The 17,348-nt window shown below is 38.1% G+C and overlaps 1 protein-coding gene across 4 annotated transcripts; it reads left to right on the top strand.

The window, feature by feature from the left end:
• Nucleotides 1-9,934: 9,934 nt before the first annotated feature.
• LOC110864255 (nodulin homeobox) lies at nt 9,935-16,874 on the top strand. Of its 4 annotated transcripts, none has more exons than XM_022113287.2 (18): nt 9,935-10,239; nt 10,350-10,420; nt 10,787-10,918; nt 11,293-11,451; nt 11,516-11,599; nt 11,706-11,822; nt 11,907-12,098; nt 12,188-12,313; nt 12,381-12,476; nt 12,566-12,721; nt 12,802-13,075; nt 13,460-13,582; nt 13,666-13,735; nt 14,584-14,644; nt 14,723-14,848; nt 14,926-15,057; nt 15,148-15,182; nt 16,290-16,874. In XM_022113287.2, exons 2-18 carry the CDS (start codon nt 10,376-10,378, stop codon nt 16,705-16,707), a joined length of 2,346 nt encoding a protein of 781 aa, XP_021968979.1. In that variant the 5' UTR covers nt 9,935-10,239; nt 10,350-10,375; the 3' UTR covers nt 16,708-16,874. The 4 variants fall into 4 exon arrangements, with proteins under 4 accessions (XP_021968979.1, XP_021968980.1, XP_035830180.1 ...); XM_022113288.2 differs by having other exon boundaries at nt 9,937-10,239; nt 10,790-10,918; XM_035974287.1 differs by having other exon boundaries at nt 9,995-10,239; nt 10,326-10,420; nt 10,790-10,918.
• Nucleotides 16,875-17,348: the final 474 nt, after the last annotated feature.

Below are 17,348 nucleotides of genomic sequence, written 5' to 3'. Positions count from 1 at the left end.
GCATGGGTCAAATGCATGGGCCAATGGGAGACTTCCAAGTGTAGTGCCATTTATTTTTTATTTTTTTCTTTTCTCTATAAAAAAATAATTGTTTATTGATTGGAAGGGGCATTATTGGATAATGCACCACTACGCCACTTTTGCTATAATGCCCTAACGCTGACTAGGATGCCACGTGTCGGATAATGCCCCATGGTGGGGGCATTATGTTAGTTCACCACTACACATGGTCTTAGGACGTGCTTGATTTCCTGATTATTTGAGTAATTAATCTAACCGAGCAAACCGAGGTGAGTTCACACACTTTCTAAGGCATGGGATTCCCGGTGGTTGGGAATGGGTTAAAGAATTTAAAACGGAATCTACGTATCCTCCTTGGGTAGGATATGTACGGCCATCCTCCATAGGTAGGATGCCAATATTAATCCTGCGTATTCTCCTTGGGTAGAATACGTGCGTTCGTCCTCCTTGGGTAGGACAACAACCTTAAAACTTACTAGACAAAACTCTATCATTAAGTCCCTCATTTTATATCGACTTAATCGCTGAGGCCGATGGCGAGCGGGTCATTAGTTAATAGCGCTATTAGGTTTAACAAACCTCACACCGTGCCAGTCGGACGGGTGTGTACTAATGGACTATGGCAAACTGTCAGTGATGATAGACACTGATGTAGGGCACAACTTATTTTCGTTAGTAGTCGATATGATACGGTCTAGTGGTTTACATGGGGAAGCCCCCACTGATTATGGATATGGTTTGGGTAATAAAGAAGGAACCGGTTAATCATACTTTCAACTATGGGGTAACCCCCACGACAAATAAGCCAACGAAAGACAAACCATGTTTTCGAAAACAACTTAAAACTAAACAACCAACCGTGAACTCACTCAACTTTGTTGTCGACTCGTTGTTACATGCCTTACAGGTCGCTAGATGTTTATGGAGCTTGCACGAGGAGGAGGTTGTTGTGGAATATGGACTATTATGTCCCGTGCTTAATATTTGAACTTTATGAACTTATAAGACTTATGTTTTGGTTTCACGTTTTATGCTTCCGCTGTTAACTTAAAGATGGTTACTTTATTTTGGTCACCAATTGTATTGTGGTTGGTTTTATTTACTTAGTTACGTCGTTCAATATGATTGGTGGCTCGATCCTGGTCACGTCACGCCTCCAAGCGGTGATACTCCGCATGGTGGATTTGGGGGGTGTGACATCTAACACCACCATTACTCTCCTTCACCTCTAACCCTAACCGAATCACCTTCACCATTATCATCAAACCCTCTACCATCATCCCCAATCGATTCTCCACCAAACCCTAACACCTACCCTCCATCATTCCTCCAAGACTCATGGTCATGGCGTCGTGTTCGTGCTCGTCATCCGGTGATCGCGCGTCCATTCAACCATGAGCGGCTAGTCTCGTCGGTTTCACCCCGGTGTAGATTGTTGTAAGATTTCTAGGGTTTGTACATTTGTATTTGATTTGATTTTGTGACAAGTTGTTTAGTATTTGAAACCTTTGATAATTGTCTTGCATTTATTTCAATTCGTAAATTGTCGAGTGATGATAAAATTTGACTTTGCGAAATGGTTATGTGCAATTATGCCTTATCTTAGGTTAGGATTTACATGTCTGAGGTAACGAAATGCATTGCATTGCGATCCATTGTTTATGACGTTGATAGAAGTTAGCACCTAAGCTTCGTGATAGAAATCCGTTAATCACTATATGCAAATGAATCAAGTTAAAAACATGTAGAAACCCTAGGACTGACAATTATCGAACCAGGTGTGAACCTTGTTCCCAATTCTTGTTTTCAGTCAAGTAATTTATTGCAATATCAGTTAGTAAGTAGTTGTTTTAGATAATATCAATTTATCGGTTCACTCCGAGTTTTTTTTCAAAAATCAAACAAACTTATAAAAATTAGCAAACTTCATAATCACATTGTACATTTTTGTAAATAGTCTAACTAATCGAACAGGTCGTGCGATACTGACCACATGCTCTTCGTGGATACGATACCCGACTTACCCTAGCTACCTAGGTTTAATTGGGTTTTTGACTGATCAGGACGACATGGTCACGTCACATATGAGATTAACAAGTATAACAGGTTTCATGTTTAATTGTGGATAGAGTGTGATTAAATAAACATGTTTAATCGTGTTGCGTGTTTTTGTATAAGTGTACATGTTGCACCCAAAGTGTATAAAGATGAAAAGGGGATCGAGTATACTCACTGTTTCGCGTAGGGTTCCACGAAAACCGAGAGTTGAGTTGATGAAGTTCGGAACACTGAAGTCACCCTGAAATGGGTAAACAGAAGTGTAAGTATTCTCATGTGAGAAAGGGCTTGGATCAGATTGTAAAATACGGAGAAAATACGGAACAAAATGAGTAACAGAACCTTTTGGACGAAAGGTGTCACACCCCGATTTCCACGTGTATCACCGGTGGGCCCGGTGGGGGATTACCGTGACGTAGTTGGCAACAATATAGTGAAACCACACAATTATATGAATGCACAGCGGAAGCATAAAGATAATTATATTCAACCATTGATTGTAATATCGAATGTATCACAAATAGTCGAATGGTATCCACAGGGGGATCAAAATAATAAAAAGTATTGTTCAACAGACAAGGCATCAAAAGCTTGCGAGACTCTTTAAGATGCTAAGGAGCTATAGCCAGCCGATTACGTTTAGTACCTGCATTTAATCTTTTTGGGAAAATACGTCAGTTTACACTGGTAAATACATTCAACCGGCACTTTTGTAAAATGTTTATTAAAATTGATTTGAATGCACAAGGCACAAACTCTTTTATAACTTGGGATAATTTATAATTAAATCTTGTAAAGAATTACATGCTTGCTATGCGTTCGGTCGCCCGGGTCGTGCCGGGTTAAAGTTTAATAGACACACCACATAGCGTAAAACCGCGGTGGGTAAACCAACGGTTACACCTTTAATTAATATAGACACAATGCCGGGTGTACGCCTACACCCGGATGTCGAGGTCGTGGCCATTTCGTAAAATGATGCCAAGGATATCCGGGACATGGTCATTAAGCCCCCAAAGGCGTTAAGCCAACAAAACAAGTTTTTAAACGGGTCACATTGATAATACCTAACTACAAATGAGTTGGGGTCAATTGCCCGACCAAGCGGTATTTTAGATACCGTACCCCAAGCCCGTATAACGGAAAATAAGTTAAAAGTATTTACCTTTGCAAGTATAGTCCTTAATTGATTAAATCACAGATATCTTTTACTGGGCTCCTATTCTGGAACGAAGGTTTTAAAATAACCTATTAGAATCCTAACGGGTCTTTATATTAGCCGTAGCCTAGACCAGTCAGTTTCAAAGGATATATACGGTTTAATCGCGTGAAAGGCGAAAACCGGGAATGGAATGTGATTCTGACCCAACAAGTTTGAAGGCTTGTTTTATATGGGTTTAATATTCACACTCTGGATTTTGGGGTCAAAACAATATGGTTTGGCCCGTATCGGCTAATTTATGTAAACTAGTTACATAAGCCGAATCGTGCGCGCAAAAGGCGCAACGGGTAACCGTAAGAGTCCTACACTGTTTTCCTAAGTCAATATACTTTAAAGAGGTTGTGGTATCAGTAGGATACCTTCCATAATGCCCGTAACGAGTTTAAGTTGATATTATACCCCGTAGGGGTATTTCGGTCTTTTTAAAGATTAAAAAGAGGTTTTTAGAGTTCTACAGGAAATTTGAGTTTCCCGAACAGTTTATAAAGTCTAAAATACTTTATTTATTATTTAAAATCAGTAGCAACTGGAATCGGGTCAAAAGACCTTGTAGAACTCAAGTTATGGCCGAAAAGGGCATATTCGGTATTTACCGAACCGTAGCCATAACCGCAGGTTATGAGCAGGTTAAAAATAATTAAAAATCTTTAAAAATCCCAAAATATTATTTTACAACAGTGAGTAAAAGGTTTGGTGTCGAAATCTGGGTTTAGATAGGCGTTATGCTAATTGCGCTATTAAATTACTAAAGTTCCGTAATTTGCGCTATTTAGCATAACTCTTATTCTGGACCTCGGATTGACATGAAATTTTAGGGACATGTATAGAAATCAGTAACTAAGGTTATGATTCCTTCACGTGTCCGAAATTCTCGTTTTAATTTAAAAAGGGCGTTACGGTCCACTTTTAAGCAATTAACGGAAACGCGTAAAAGACTCGGACAAACAACGAACCGGTCACAGAGGGTTATACCATCATGTAACCTGATCCTAAGAGAGTCCTAAGGCATATCTAAATCGAACTTTAACGGGTCAGAACTGAAGTCAAAGCAAAAATCAAACTTTTGCGATATTCGGCTCCGAACCGGGTCAATATAGCAAATGGCCGGATCAAACAAGCTTAGACGTGTTAATATACTTATTGTCATGTTTTATGAGTGTTCCAACAGGTTGTATACCGTCTACATTACAGATTACATGTAAAATCGCAAAATAGTTTTCTGTTGACTTTTTCTAAGCATGTTTGACTCGACATTTGAACTAGTTAGAGTGGTGATCAGGGGGAACCCTTTTAGGGGTTTATTACCCACATAGATACCAACTTATAACTACTTTAAATTCGAGATATGACTGAGCCATTGTAGACTAATCTCGAAGTCAAACCGTAATTACGATGGTTTGATTTCTAGCTAAATAACTAAGCTAAACTCAATATAGAAAGGACTTGAATACTTACTGAAGTCCTAAGCTTGATTAGAGAACACTTGAGAGGAATGTTGAGCTCCAAAAGTGATCAATGAAGGCAGAACAAGGTGTGAGGAAACTTGTTGCACAATGAGGCCTTTTATAGGCACTTTGATCCATTGTGATCATGACAACAAGGCCTAAAATGATTCTAGATCATGTACAAGTGTCCCTTGGGTCCTAGGAGGTGTTTAGAGGTCGCCCATATCTTTGGAAGATCTCTACATTTATTGTTTACCGTTTTACACAGCCAACAGCCAACTTTCTGTCGCTGGGCATCGCTTACGGACCGTATGGCTTGGGCCTTGCGGTCCGTAACTTTTACCCCTTCACCCTCCTTACGGTCCGTAAGGCATAACCCTTACGGTCCGTAAGCGATCATCAGTGGCAAAAAAATAACCTTTCATGCATTGAACGGTCAACTTGCATTATATAATTTTGGGTATGGGATAAGTCAGTATGAGGCCCTATTTAACCCATGCTTGGCCAGATATTGTCATGTAACATGGGCTTGCATATTGGGGTTTTAAAAAGAACAATTATTTGGATTGTGTTACTTTCTTAAGCACCCAAGGTTAGTAACTTGGATACTTATGATTATTATTAATGACCCGTTTAAGATATATTTGGTGCTTATAAATTTGCTTGGGGTCTCGGGATTTATAATGTCGAAGTCGCTCAGAGGTATAAAATTAACATGTCGACACATTCGAAAATCCTACCGTATATCTTAATTAAATCTGGGTTTATATTATTTTTGTCGTATTCGACACGTGTCATTTATTTATTGAACACAAAATTTCGAGGTGTTACAAAAGGGCCTTTCGCGCGAAAGGGCAGTGGCCTTTTGTGCGAATGGGTCTTTCGGGCGACTGGTCCGATTTAAAGCGCGTAAAACTTAATTGTAAACTGATTTAAACATAAATAGTAGAGTAATTGTTAAACCATTTGAAAGTTGAAAGTAAAATGGCCAAACAGCCAAGTGAGGACAACCCAGGTGTGCCAACAGGACATGGAAAGAGTGAACTAAGTGTCAGAGGCGGGACGGGGTTAACTCACTTTGTGACTAGCAAACTGTTTGGGGTTCATCACTGATGAACTGCTGTAAAATAGAAACAAAATCGAAAACAAAACTTATGAAAATTGTCCCTTTCGTACGACGGGTACACCCTGTCGCGCGAAAGGGATTCCTTTTGGGACGATTGGTGATTGTTGCGACGAAAACATATGTTAGATCTGCCCGAAACAGATCATTTCTTGATGAAAATTAACCCTAAAGCAAACCCTTAACTATAGAATAAGTTGAGGGTCTGATGGGTTCCAGATTCCATCCAGGTTGTACAGAAAATTAGAGTGAAAGGTATGAACAAGCTGTAAAAATGTTAAAAGTTCTATAGATCTTGATCTTGAATCTCATATGGTGATGCTCCAACAGCGGTTTGCCCAAGCAAACTAGTGGAAACCATCCCTGAGATGTGTTGAATAAAGAAAGTTGAAAGAAAAGTTTAAGAATTAGAATCAAAATGTAAAGAATATGTTGAAGAAATGAAAGGAAAACATATAAGAGTGCTTCTGATCTTCTAGAGAGAGTTTAGAGCGTTCTTGAGAAGTTTGAGAGAAATGAGCAAGTAAAGAAGTGGAGTAGTACACCTATTTATAAGTGTAGGGTGAAATTAGGGCATCAGACGAGTTTGGACGAGAGGGAAGTATGAGCGACAGGCCCCTTCGTGCGAGAGGGGGTTTCCCTTTCTTTCGAGGTTCAAGCTTGATTATGTTATATGTTTTAACCGGTTTTATGTGTAAGGAACATAAATGCGTATTGTGCAATTATGAAACATGTATAATAGTATTTAAAATGCCAGTTGTGAATATACATATGCAAACAAGCCTAACGTGAATATGAATAAAATACTTGCGTTTCCATTACGATCAATAATCTCGGATTACAAATTGAAATGAAGTAGAATACAACATGGGTACAAGTTTCTGAAAATATAACGTACAACAATACTTGCTAAATCGGGAAGGTACAAATGTGCGAAACGTTACACATGGCAGTTGAAGCAGGCTTTCCTTGAGAGGCTCTATGCTTATGGTATCGATAAAAACAAGTTGAGAACTGATAGGACTTCTTATTAAAGCACCACTTGCCCCACGGTGGGCGCCAAATTGTTTTGGTCAAAAACCATTTTAAGGATAATGTAACCAAATCTGTTTTGTGAGGTAGAGTGCTTATATGAACACGATGATTGCAAGACTTGAAATGTAAACGAAACACATGGATTTGTACGAGGAAAAACCCTTGATCACTAATAGATCGCCGGCATAAAAACCTCGGGTGGTGAAAACTTTCGACCACCAATTATTAACAATAGAAATCAAGTACAATTTCGGCAATTGGTTAAGTTTGATACAATGGTGAGTGTATAGTAGCCGAGAGTGATGAGTTGTGTATGCTAAGTGTGTTCTGTGTGCATATGTGTGTGTGTGACTTGATCAATCCCTTTCAAAATAGAAATAACTAAAAGGTGCGATAATTACGCTAAACCCATGTCTTCTCCCCATAACCATTGTGGAATAAGCATGTGCAGCCTCTTAACGACTTCCTAGTGAGATTTCAGCTTAGACTCAATCCACCATTTAGTTTACCTGCATATAAACACAAGAAAATATCAAGAACAATTATTAGTAGCCATAGTAAACATTAAGAATCCTTGATCCTCTAAGGTCCCTTAATACACATTAATGATGTTTGATCCAGAATATGTCTCATGATATTGGATCCATAACAAGTAAGGGGCTGTTTGGCAACATCTGAATGGTTAAGTGCTGAACCAGTAAGAGGTCTGAACCATTAAGTGTTGAACCAGTAAGAGGTCTAAACCATTAAGAACTAGTATAAAGCTTAACCGTTCAGAGGCAAATTTCTGACCAATTCAGATTAGAGGTCTTAACCATTCAGACTCAGTATAATGCTTAACCATACAGAGGCAATTGTGTGAACCATTTAGACATCTGCTCGTGAAACAAACAATCTGAACCATTAAGTGCTGAACCAGTAAGAGGTCTGAACCATTAAGATCCCCATTAAAAGGCAAACAAACAACCACTAAAACTTAGGCCCTAACACTATGTATCATCAACAAACTGACGGTCAGTCCGAGTACACTATATAAACGCTTGAAGACATGTTGCATTCGTGTGTTATCGATTTTAAGGGAAATTGGGATATCCATTTACTTTTGATTGAGTTCTCCTATAATATGCTTTCTTGATGTTTTATATGTTTATGTTTTACTATGCTACTATCTCATCATTGCTTGTAGGAATGGCAATGGGTCGGGCTTGGGCCGGGTATTGATAATCCCAGGCCCATACCCGGTTGTAATTTTTTGTCCCATACCCGGCCCGTTACCCGTCGGGTATTTTTCGGGTAATTACCCGTCGGGTAACGGGCATACCCGCGGGTATCCGGTATACCCGTTAGTTTTTTAAAAATACCCGTTGGGACAAATGTGCAATTTTTACTTTGATTTTATATGATTTACTATTTTAATGACTATAACAAATGAAAATATAATTAATAACTTACATATCATATTCAGACCATTAATACTAAACTAAATTAAAACAATTACTTAATAAGTAATTGTATCATGACCACTTAATTGCATAAAACATCCACATAATAAAATGTGATAGCTTCCATATCCAATATACATGTTTAAAAATAAGTTATATGTTCACTAAACACTTGCCAAATACATACCCACATATGACTATAGAGAAGGTAATAAGGGTGTCCGGGGCGTACAGCGGGGACCTCATCGGTGACCACATCCACCGATCGGGAACACCGCCACCAACGGTGCGGGGACCCGAATCGGGGGGTGGTTGCGGCACTTGTTCACCGCTTTGAAATGGCACGCATATTGATGAACGGTCGTTTAAACGGTCGACTTTTTAAAAAAAAAAATTCACTTTTTAAACAAATATAAATAACCACATCCACTTCACTATTTTTTATACTCTCAAACCACACCCACTTCTTATTTTTTATACTCTCAAACCACACCCACTTCTTATTTTTTATACTCTCAAACAACACCCACTCCACTAAAAATTGTTGGTGACGTCGAAGCGAACGACGAGTAGTTTGTTTTTATATTTTTCTAGTTTGAATGTATTTTTTTTTCTAGTTTGAATGTATTTTTTTTAATTTAATGAAATGTCTTTTATTTAATTTTTATTTTTATTAATATTTTTTTAATTTGTAATCATGCATAATTTTACAAAAAAAAAAAAAAAACCCAACTCCCCTAAGAGGGGAGTGCCGCCATCAAAATGGGGTATTAGGGGAGTTTAAGAGGGGAGTTGACGTGGCACTGATTGATTGGTTGGGCGTAAGAGAGGGGACTCACCTCTTAGGTGAGCACCCCTTACACCCTAAGTACATGTACTAAGTTTATATATATATGGAAATCTATAATATGATAGTTTCGGGTATTATTCGGGTAAATGGGCCGGGTATCACTAAATCCCATACCCGTACCCGTACCCATACCCAAATTTTTTCTATTTTAAAGCCCGTACCCGACCCATACCCATTGGGCTTCGGGTATACCCGGCCCATATGTTTCGGTTTTCGGGTATACCCGTTGGGCTTGGGCTTTTTTGCCATCCCTAATTGCTTGTGTAATTTGGTTGCTTTTTTTTATTATGGTCTTGCAGTTTAGTTTGTTGTCTGTTGTTTGTTCTCGAGCTAGGAGTCTCTATGGAAACAGCCTCTCTATCTCTAGGGATAGATGTAAGGTTTGCCTACATCCCACCCTCCTCAAATCCTACAGATAGTTTTGCAATTTGTGGGATTTACTGGATACCATTGATTAATTGATATGGTGTTTTCACGTAACTATTCTTTAATTAAAATACTTATTATTATGATTAACTAAGGGTGTAGGGAGTGGTTAGACACTTGAAAGTGGTAAACTTCAAAACTAACCAATGAGAGTGTGCCATGTTATTCAATGAAAAGTGTTTAAACTATGCTCAAAAGTGTTGACAATGGTTAAACACTTCATGAATTGGTTGAGATGCATGGACCCCACCACACTCACCTTCCCCTTTCACCGTTCGGCAACCTATCACCGATTGAGAACTTCACCGTGTGGCAAAGGAGGGTAGGCGACGGCGTTCCTGAGCGACAAACTGCCTTTGTCGATCCCCTTTGCCGCCCACTCCGTATCCCCTAATGATCCATAAATAACATGAATGAAATAATAATAATTCGATAAAGAAATAATATGGCAGCTAAAATTGAATAAACATATGATATTTGCACAACAAGTTGATTCATTTTCCCGACGATTATATGCAGCAAGCAAGCAGCAAGTCTGTTGGTTGGGGGGGATATGCATTTAATATACTCTCGCTTTCCCATCCATCCATCCACAAGTAGTCAAGTGCAATTATCAGGTATTTAACCTTCAATCGTCTGTCTGTCTTTTGTTTTATTTAATCACACCTGTGCTTGTAATTTGTGTAACAAAACAAAAATCTAGGGTTTATTGTATGTTGTGCGTCAGGTGTGGTTGATTGAGGAAAGGCAAGAATGAATATGGATGTAGCACTAGCATGCAGGAACAACAATATTCAAGTAAGATTTTGATTTTCCGACTTCAAATTTGTTTGTTGTTGCTGCTGCGTTATTATCGCCCCGGTGTATATATATAGAGAGAGAGAGATAGGTCTTTCTACAGACAGTTGTTGAGTTGTTTCTCAATCTTAATTAATTAATTAATTGTTCACTAAGAAAGAAAGAGCATATGTGTAAGTTACTAAACCCCTGGACTGGATTATTCTCATTCGAATTTACTCTTCTCCTTTCACACACAAACTTCTCAACACATATCTTGTATCACCTGTATATACATACATATACATATCTACCCATTAACTCATCCATCACACACACACACACTTATTATAGGCAATTTATCTTTTTATTTTCTCCTCTATGCAGCAGCAGCCTATCGATTTGGTTTCAGCTGTCAAAGAGTTGCATATGCTAACTTCTGAGGAGCTTAGCAAGTTAATCAGGGATGCTAATAATGATATTATTCAGTGGACTGCCCATGATGGATCTTCAAAACAGGTTGCTACATTTTTATTTCAATGGCCTATTATCTAAAAACATACCCAATATAATATAATCCCACTTATAGCAAAAGCTATTGCTGGGGTCTGGGAAGGGTGCAAACCTTTCCTCTATTCCAGGGGGATGGGATAGAGAAGCTGCTCTCGCGAGACCCCCCCGGCTCTAAAAATTCCTCTTCTTCTTCTTCTTCTTCTTTTTTTTTTTTGGAAAATACAAAGTATAACTATACCAGTTAGTGTGGATTTGGGTTAGAGATCCACTGAAGTGGGTAGCCTTAGCCGGATGTGTAATAACAGGGTAAGCTCGAGAGTATATCTCCTTCTTACAAACACTTTTGCCTCAACTAATGAGATGCAGTATTGATATTTCAGATTAACGTGGAAACCTTGGCAAGATATTTGACGTGCCACCTACTTGCAAAGCTTCTGGAATCCAAACGAGATGAACAACTTTTCAGATACCTATTAGCAGGGCTTAGACTTTTGCATGCCTTATGTGATATTGCACCACGCAATTCCAAACTTGAGCAGGTAAAACAATTAATTCTTTTTATAAATGTGTTTTTTGTTTATTAACTGTTTTTATACAATACAGGTTTTGCTTGAGGATGTGAAAATATCTGAACAGATATTTGATATGATTTTTTTTGTGATACTGGTTCTTAGTGGATTTAGACAGGTTAATGAAGTTTTATCATTTACTTGATTTGGGCTTTTTTTTTTTTTTTTTTTTTTTTTTTTTTACATTTAGTGTTCTGCTTTGACATTTATATTTATTGACTCAGGAAAGTGGGCTGGTTTTACTGCATTCAGCTATGTTGTCCTGCAGTCTATATCTGTTAACAGCATTTGTTTCTACACAATGGAATGAGCTTGCACTAGTTCTGCTTGCACACCCTAAGGTGACATGTTAATGTATAAAGCAATAGGCTATTGTACTAACTATGAGCTGTAGAAAAAAGTGTTGTAAAGCTGCGTTGTAACAGGTTGACATATTTGTGTTTGGAGCCTTTTCTGCTGTTCATAGGGACATTCAGTTTCTTCAAGTGAGGCTATCAGGTCAATATTCCAATACTGCTGAAATCAAGGGTCTGTGCCAGCACTGTGAGGCATCTCTACAGTTTCTTCAGTCACTTTGCCAACAAAGGTTCTTTAGGGAGCGCCTCGTTAAGAATAAGGTTTTAAACATTCATAACAAGTATTCCCTTTTTGATTCTTCGTGTTATGTTGGATATCATCTTATCTATATGATTGTTGTTTCCTTCAGGATGTATGTGAAGAAGGTGGCATTCTTTTATTGGCTTATGACATCATGAAACTGCCATTCTGTGAAGAGTCTTCTTCTTATCTGATGGCTGTGGTTTCTAGGCTGAAATCGAAAGTCTTATCTATTGTAAGATGTTCATTTTATAAACCATGTTTAATGGTTTTGTTAATTTATACTATTAGTGTTTGTGCAGCTGTTGCATCTTTGTGAAGTAGAAAGTGTTTCTTTCTTGGATGTGGCTGCCAGCACTAGCAGGGGTTTGAATTTAGCAAAGTCTACTATATTCCAGGTCCCATTTATATATTATCATAGTATACATACCATTTCTAGTCGTCTTGTATCAAGCTTCCATGCTTACTGACAAAAAGAAAGTAATAGGTTCTTGAATTGCTGAGGACCATGTTTAGGGGAGATCTCAATGCTTTGTCAGACAATACCACCTACCCAAGGGGACTTTTGCAACTCAATGCAATGCGATTGACAGATATTCTTTCTGATGATTCTAATTTTAGATCCTACATCACCCTCAATTTTGTAAGCTTTTCACAGCTACATGTTAATTGATTCATATGATTGGTCCTCATGTTTACGATTCGTTTATTTATTCTATGCAGACGGAAGTTTTGACGACAATATTTTTGCAACCACATGCGGAATTCTTGTCTAGTTGGTGTTCTTCTGAATCTGAAGAAGAAGAAGATGCTACTCTGGATTATGATCCTTTATCAGCATCTGGATGGGTTTTGGGTGTGCTTACATCATCAGATGTTCCAGAATCCACTTTCAACGCATCTCCTGTTCCTCCGACTTCATATGCATTCCAAAGAACATCTTTACTGGTTAAAGTCGTCGCAAATCTCACTTGTTTTATTCCTGATCTATGTAAAGGTGAAAACTTAACCATTTGTTTCCCGTATGGGATATCCTATGAATGGGTTGATTTGGTTTATTGTTTTTTTCTTAACGGGTCAGATAGTGAAACAAGTCAAGCAGGTTCATAGTCTTCCAAAGCTTATTTTTAATGCTTACAGTCCTAAATCATTTTTATAAATGTAGATTGTTATTGTAATAGAATTGTTTATTTAATCATATAAAGATTGGATATAATGGACAGAAATATGTTTGCTGGTCAACCCAGCCTGCACTGGTCCTTTTTAACCGTACGAAAAAACAACCCTTTTCAACCCGGACGCGTGTTGACCCCTAATACTAAACTTGGTATCCAGTGTGTGTGCTTAGAAAAACTGTTTTTTCTTTATTTTCTTTTCACAGAGGAGAAGGATCTCTTCTTTAGCACATTCCTGCAATGCTTACAGAAGGAACTTCCTAATTTACCATATGGAGTTCCAAATGATTCTAGAACTGAACGAGTGGCTATCATTACTCAAAACCTGCGTATCTATCGTTTCAATAGCTCTTCTAGTTTATTAATAACATTTGCTTTTGCTTACATAAATGACAATGCTTTGTGTATGCAGGTTCTCTGTTCATTCATGCAGAATCTTTAGTTCCTGGATTCCTTAATCAAGATGATGTGCAGCTGTTTAGGTAAAATGAAATTGTTTTCGTTAGTTTCTTGGCTTTAAGAGGCGCTAATAATGCACGGGGCGCTGAGGAAAATGTATCAGGGTAACGGAGGCATGCCTCTTGTAGTTCTAGGTCAATATTAGAGTGCGTAGGGGGCTTATATGTAAAAACAACCTAAGGGATGCAGAAACTATGAAAGGTTTTCTTGATAAATAGGTTTATATGTAAAACATATGAGAGATATGTAGTTTCTGGTTGTAAATAAAGCTTATTTGGTTGTACATAGATGCGTGCGCCTCATGCCTTGGCTTTTGGGACCAAAATTCCTTGGAGCACCTCATGCTTTTTAAAAAATAAGCTTAGCTAGTAGCTTTTGTAAATTGTTACACATTATAATAATTTTTTTATGGTAAATTGGTAATTACATCCCAGACAATAACTTCACAGGCTAACTTGCAGTAAACAGGAGAATGTTTTTAACATCTGGCACACTAATAAGTTCTAAGTAGTGGTCTATTATTAAGCCTGCTAAGTTATCCGGAACATGTATCCATCTACTTATGAATTATGTAAAACAAAAAACTAGCTCAGAAGGGGAAAATGTTAAATGGCTTGAACAGATTAAAAGTCACCCATAGTCGAATTTTTAGTGCATACTTCCTTCTAGATCGTTTTATCTAAAAAATTCGGATTACTGCTGTAAATTGCTTTTTCAATCGTAATGCGCCAACCTGGCAGCTGGACCGCCGCCCCTTTTAGACGCACAAAATATGAGCATTTCATCTTGAACCCAAATCTGATCTGTTAACCATGGCTCCAAGTTATCATTTCAACTTAAATCCGACCTCTTCTCATTTCTTATGTATTAGGCTGTTCATTGCACAGCTGGAGCCACTGATTACTCAGGAATTCAGTATCGCCCGAGTTACTGTAAAGTCTTCATCCCTTGTCTTTATTTATTTATTTTTGTAATAATTGTCACGTGTAATCTTGGATGTCATTGTGTAGGAGGCCAATTCACCTTTGGAAGAATCAAACCAGTTGAATATCTATGGACCTCAAACTTTTAGTGGTAGGGGTGTTCATGAAAGTGATGGAGATGCTCAAAACGTTGAAACCAATGGATTGGTGCAGGTAAAGAATTCTGTTGAAATATTTGGATTTTTCCAGTAACCGATAATGAGATGAGAGTCTTGAGAACATGCATGCAGTTTAGAAAAAGGAAACGCAACATAATGAATCACTTGCAAATAAGCATGATCGAACAGGCGTTACAGAACGAACCTGATATGCAGAGAAAATCTGCCTCATTACAGTTATGGGCTGAAAAAATTAGTCTTCATGTATGTAAGAGTTGCATTTTCTATCATAGAAAAAAAAAATCCTTCACATTTTTTAAGTAATAGTTTAAGTTTCCTAATTCGCTTTTGCAGGGTTCAGAATTATCTTCCTCACAGCTGAAGAATTGGTAAGCATGCATATTCTTGCTCTAGATTTCATGCCTCTATATAAAGGTGTTAATTATGGAATTAATCAATAATATAGTTTACACTTGGCATTTCCTGCTCTAAGTCATCAAAGATAACATACGCGAGACATTTTGAGTCAGCTATTGGGTCACTGTGGGCCCTGGAACGGGCAGAAGTGTAATATATATTAAAAAAAACCAAGTGGGTGAATTTGTTGGGTCATGTTGGCCATAATTTGACTGATGAGGAAGCAATGTTGGCCTTTTACGACAACCACTGATTTTCTACTAGTAAATAAACTTTATATCATTATTTGTGCGTTTTTATTTACTAGTAAATGATAATTTTCATGCAAAAGGTTTTCTATAAAATCGTATTGTATTCGTTTTTAATCACAATTAAAGAATATGATACACAAATTTTCCATAGAATCAGGCATTAAAATTTGATTTCCATTAAAAAATAATAGTTTCTATACTTACTGTAATATCTGGCCTCTTGTACCACCAATATTGTCCGCTTTGCCCACTAGTAGCCCACGGATTTGGTTTTGGTTGCATGGGTGCAGATTTCCCAAACCCATCTTGGTACTGTGGAGTTCTCATCTCATCCACAGCCATTGCGCCCAAAACGCGTTGGTGATATTTGAGGTGGGGCATGTCTTATAAACCCATCATCTCTTCTGTCCACGACCGATGTGTGATTTGCCTACGGTGTTACAGTTATGTTCATTGTATTGGTTATTTTGAAATAAAGAGACAAGTAAAAAGGAAAAAGAACAGGTCAGCCTGACCCAATCCATGACCCGTTTTAAAGGTTTCCTGTTTTGACGGGTTACCTAACTTCCACCTCGTCTTGAGAATTGTATAAAAAAATTGTGTATGAGAATTTTATGGGCATCTAGTGTTAAAGTTGCTGTCTTATTTTTATAGAGAAGGCATCTTTCACAATGTTTTTGTACCACAAAAACTTAATAGGTGGCAGACAGGCGATAAGAATATTATTTTAGTTTTTGCTATTATTAATTACTTCACTTGTTATGTAAATGGATATCCATTATATTATAATAATTTTACTGTTGTTTCTTTTATGATTGTTGTCAACAGGTTGAATAACCGTAAAGCCAAACTAGCTCGTGCTGCTGCTGCCAAGGACATTCGTGCAGCTTCTTCTGGGGGAGACAGGCAAGGTGGGTCAGGAACGGACCCTGACCCTGATGAATTCTTTGACCAAGGTGTTAGGTATGAGGCAGGGCAAATTGTGGGGCTTAGAGATGGTGAAGGAGAGGAGATTGGTAAGGGTTGTGTGCAGCAAGCAAGGGGCTCATGGTGTGGCACCAACCTTGATGAATCTGGGTTGTGTGTTGTGGATGTTACTCATCTTAAAGTGGATAAATGGTCAAACCTTCCACACCCATGTGATGCTACTGGCACATCGTTTGCTCATTCTGAACAAATTACTGGTGTAAAGAGAGTGCTCTGGGATTCCAGTAAACTTGTTCCACAGCCCCCCAAGTCTAGATGACAACTTAAGCACCTTTTCTTGTTGGTCAAACTCACAGCATGACTTTTTTCTGGCTGCACATATACTATAAGGTATAAACTTGCTTAGATTGATGGTTGGCATTGCCTTTTTAGAGTTCAACACTATGCTCATGGAGTCAATCGCTTGCCTGATGAATTTGTGAACCAGATTTTGGACCAAATGAAGGTATTTCGAATTTCCACCTAAAAAAAAAAATAAAATAAAATTCTAATGCCTTGGACCCTGCTCTCCCTGGGGCATTGCTCCCTTGAAACCCCTGTAACCAATGAGGTTCAAAACACTTGGAATAATAATGAACTCAAACAAGCATACACTTGATACTCTCCCAACTTGTTTCATTCATCATGGACTTTGGTGAACAAGTAGTCAATACAATTACACATCAAATTCTTATTGTTCAAATACATCTACGAGAAACATAAAATTGTGGCAACGTCGAGGAATGTTGGTGGAATCGACAATACGACAGATGAATAGAAAACAGGGATTTATGGATTTGGCGGCCATATGGGGGGGGGGGGTGTATGGACTATGGGCATTTAGGTCTGCCATCATGTGTTTTGCGGTCTCTATAGCAAGGACATTCGTCTTTATGGCCAAGAAAGCCTGAAGGAACACAT

The sequence above is a fragment of the Helianthus annuus genome, chromosome 6 (genome assembly GCF_002127325.2).
Source record: "Helianthus annuus cultivar XRQ/B chromosome 6, HanXRQr2.0-SUNRISE, whole genome shotgun sequence".
Lineage (NCBI taxonomy): Eukaryota > Viridiplantae > Streptophyta > Magnoliopsida > Asterales > Asteraceae > Helianthus > Helianthus annuus.
The sequence above is the reverse complement of the archived record's forward strand: the minus strand, read 5'-3'. Positions and strand labels throughout refer to the sequence as shown.

Excerpts from the sequence above, each read along its gene's own strand:
- LOC110864255 (XM_022113287.2), top strand. The coding sequence starts at position 10,376 with ATGAATATGGATGTAGCACTAGCATGCAGGAACAACAATATTCAA. Across the intron at positions 12,477-12,565 it reads CAAAGTCTACTATATTCCAG|GTTCTTGAATTGCTGAGGAC; the intron begins GTCCCATTTATA and ends AGAAAGTAATAG. Across the intron at positions 14,645-14,722 it reads TCAGTATCGCCCGAGTTACT|GAGGCCAATTCACCTTTGGA; the intron begins GTAAAGTCTTCA and ends GTCATTGTGTAG.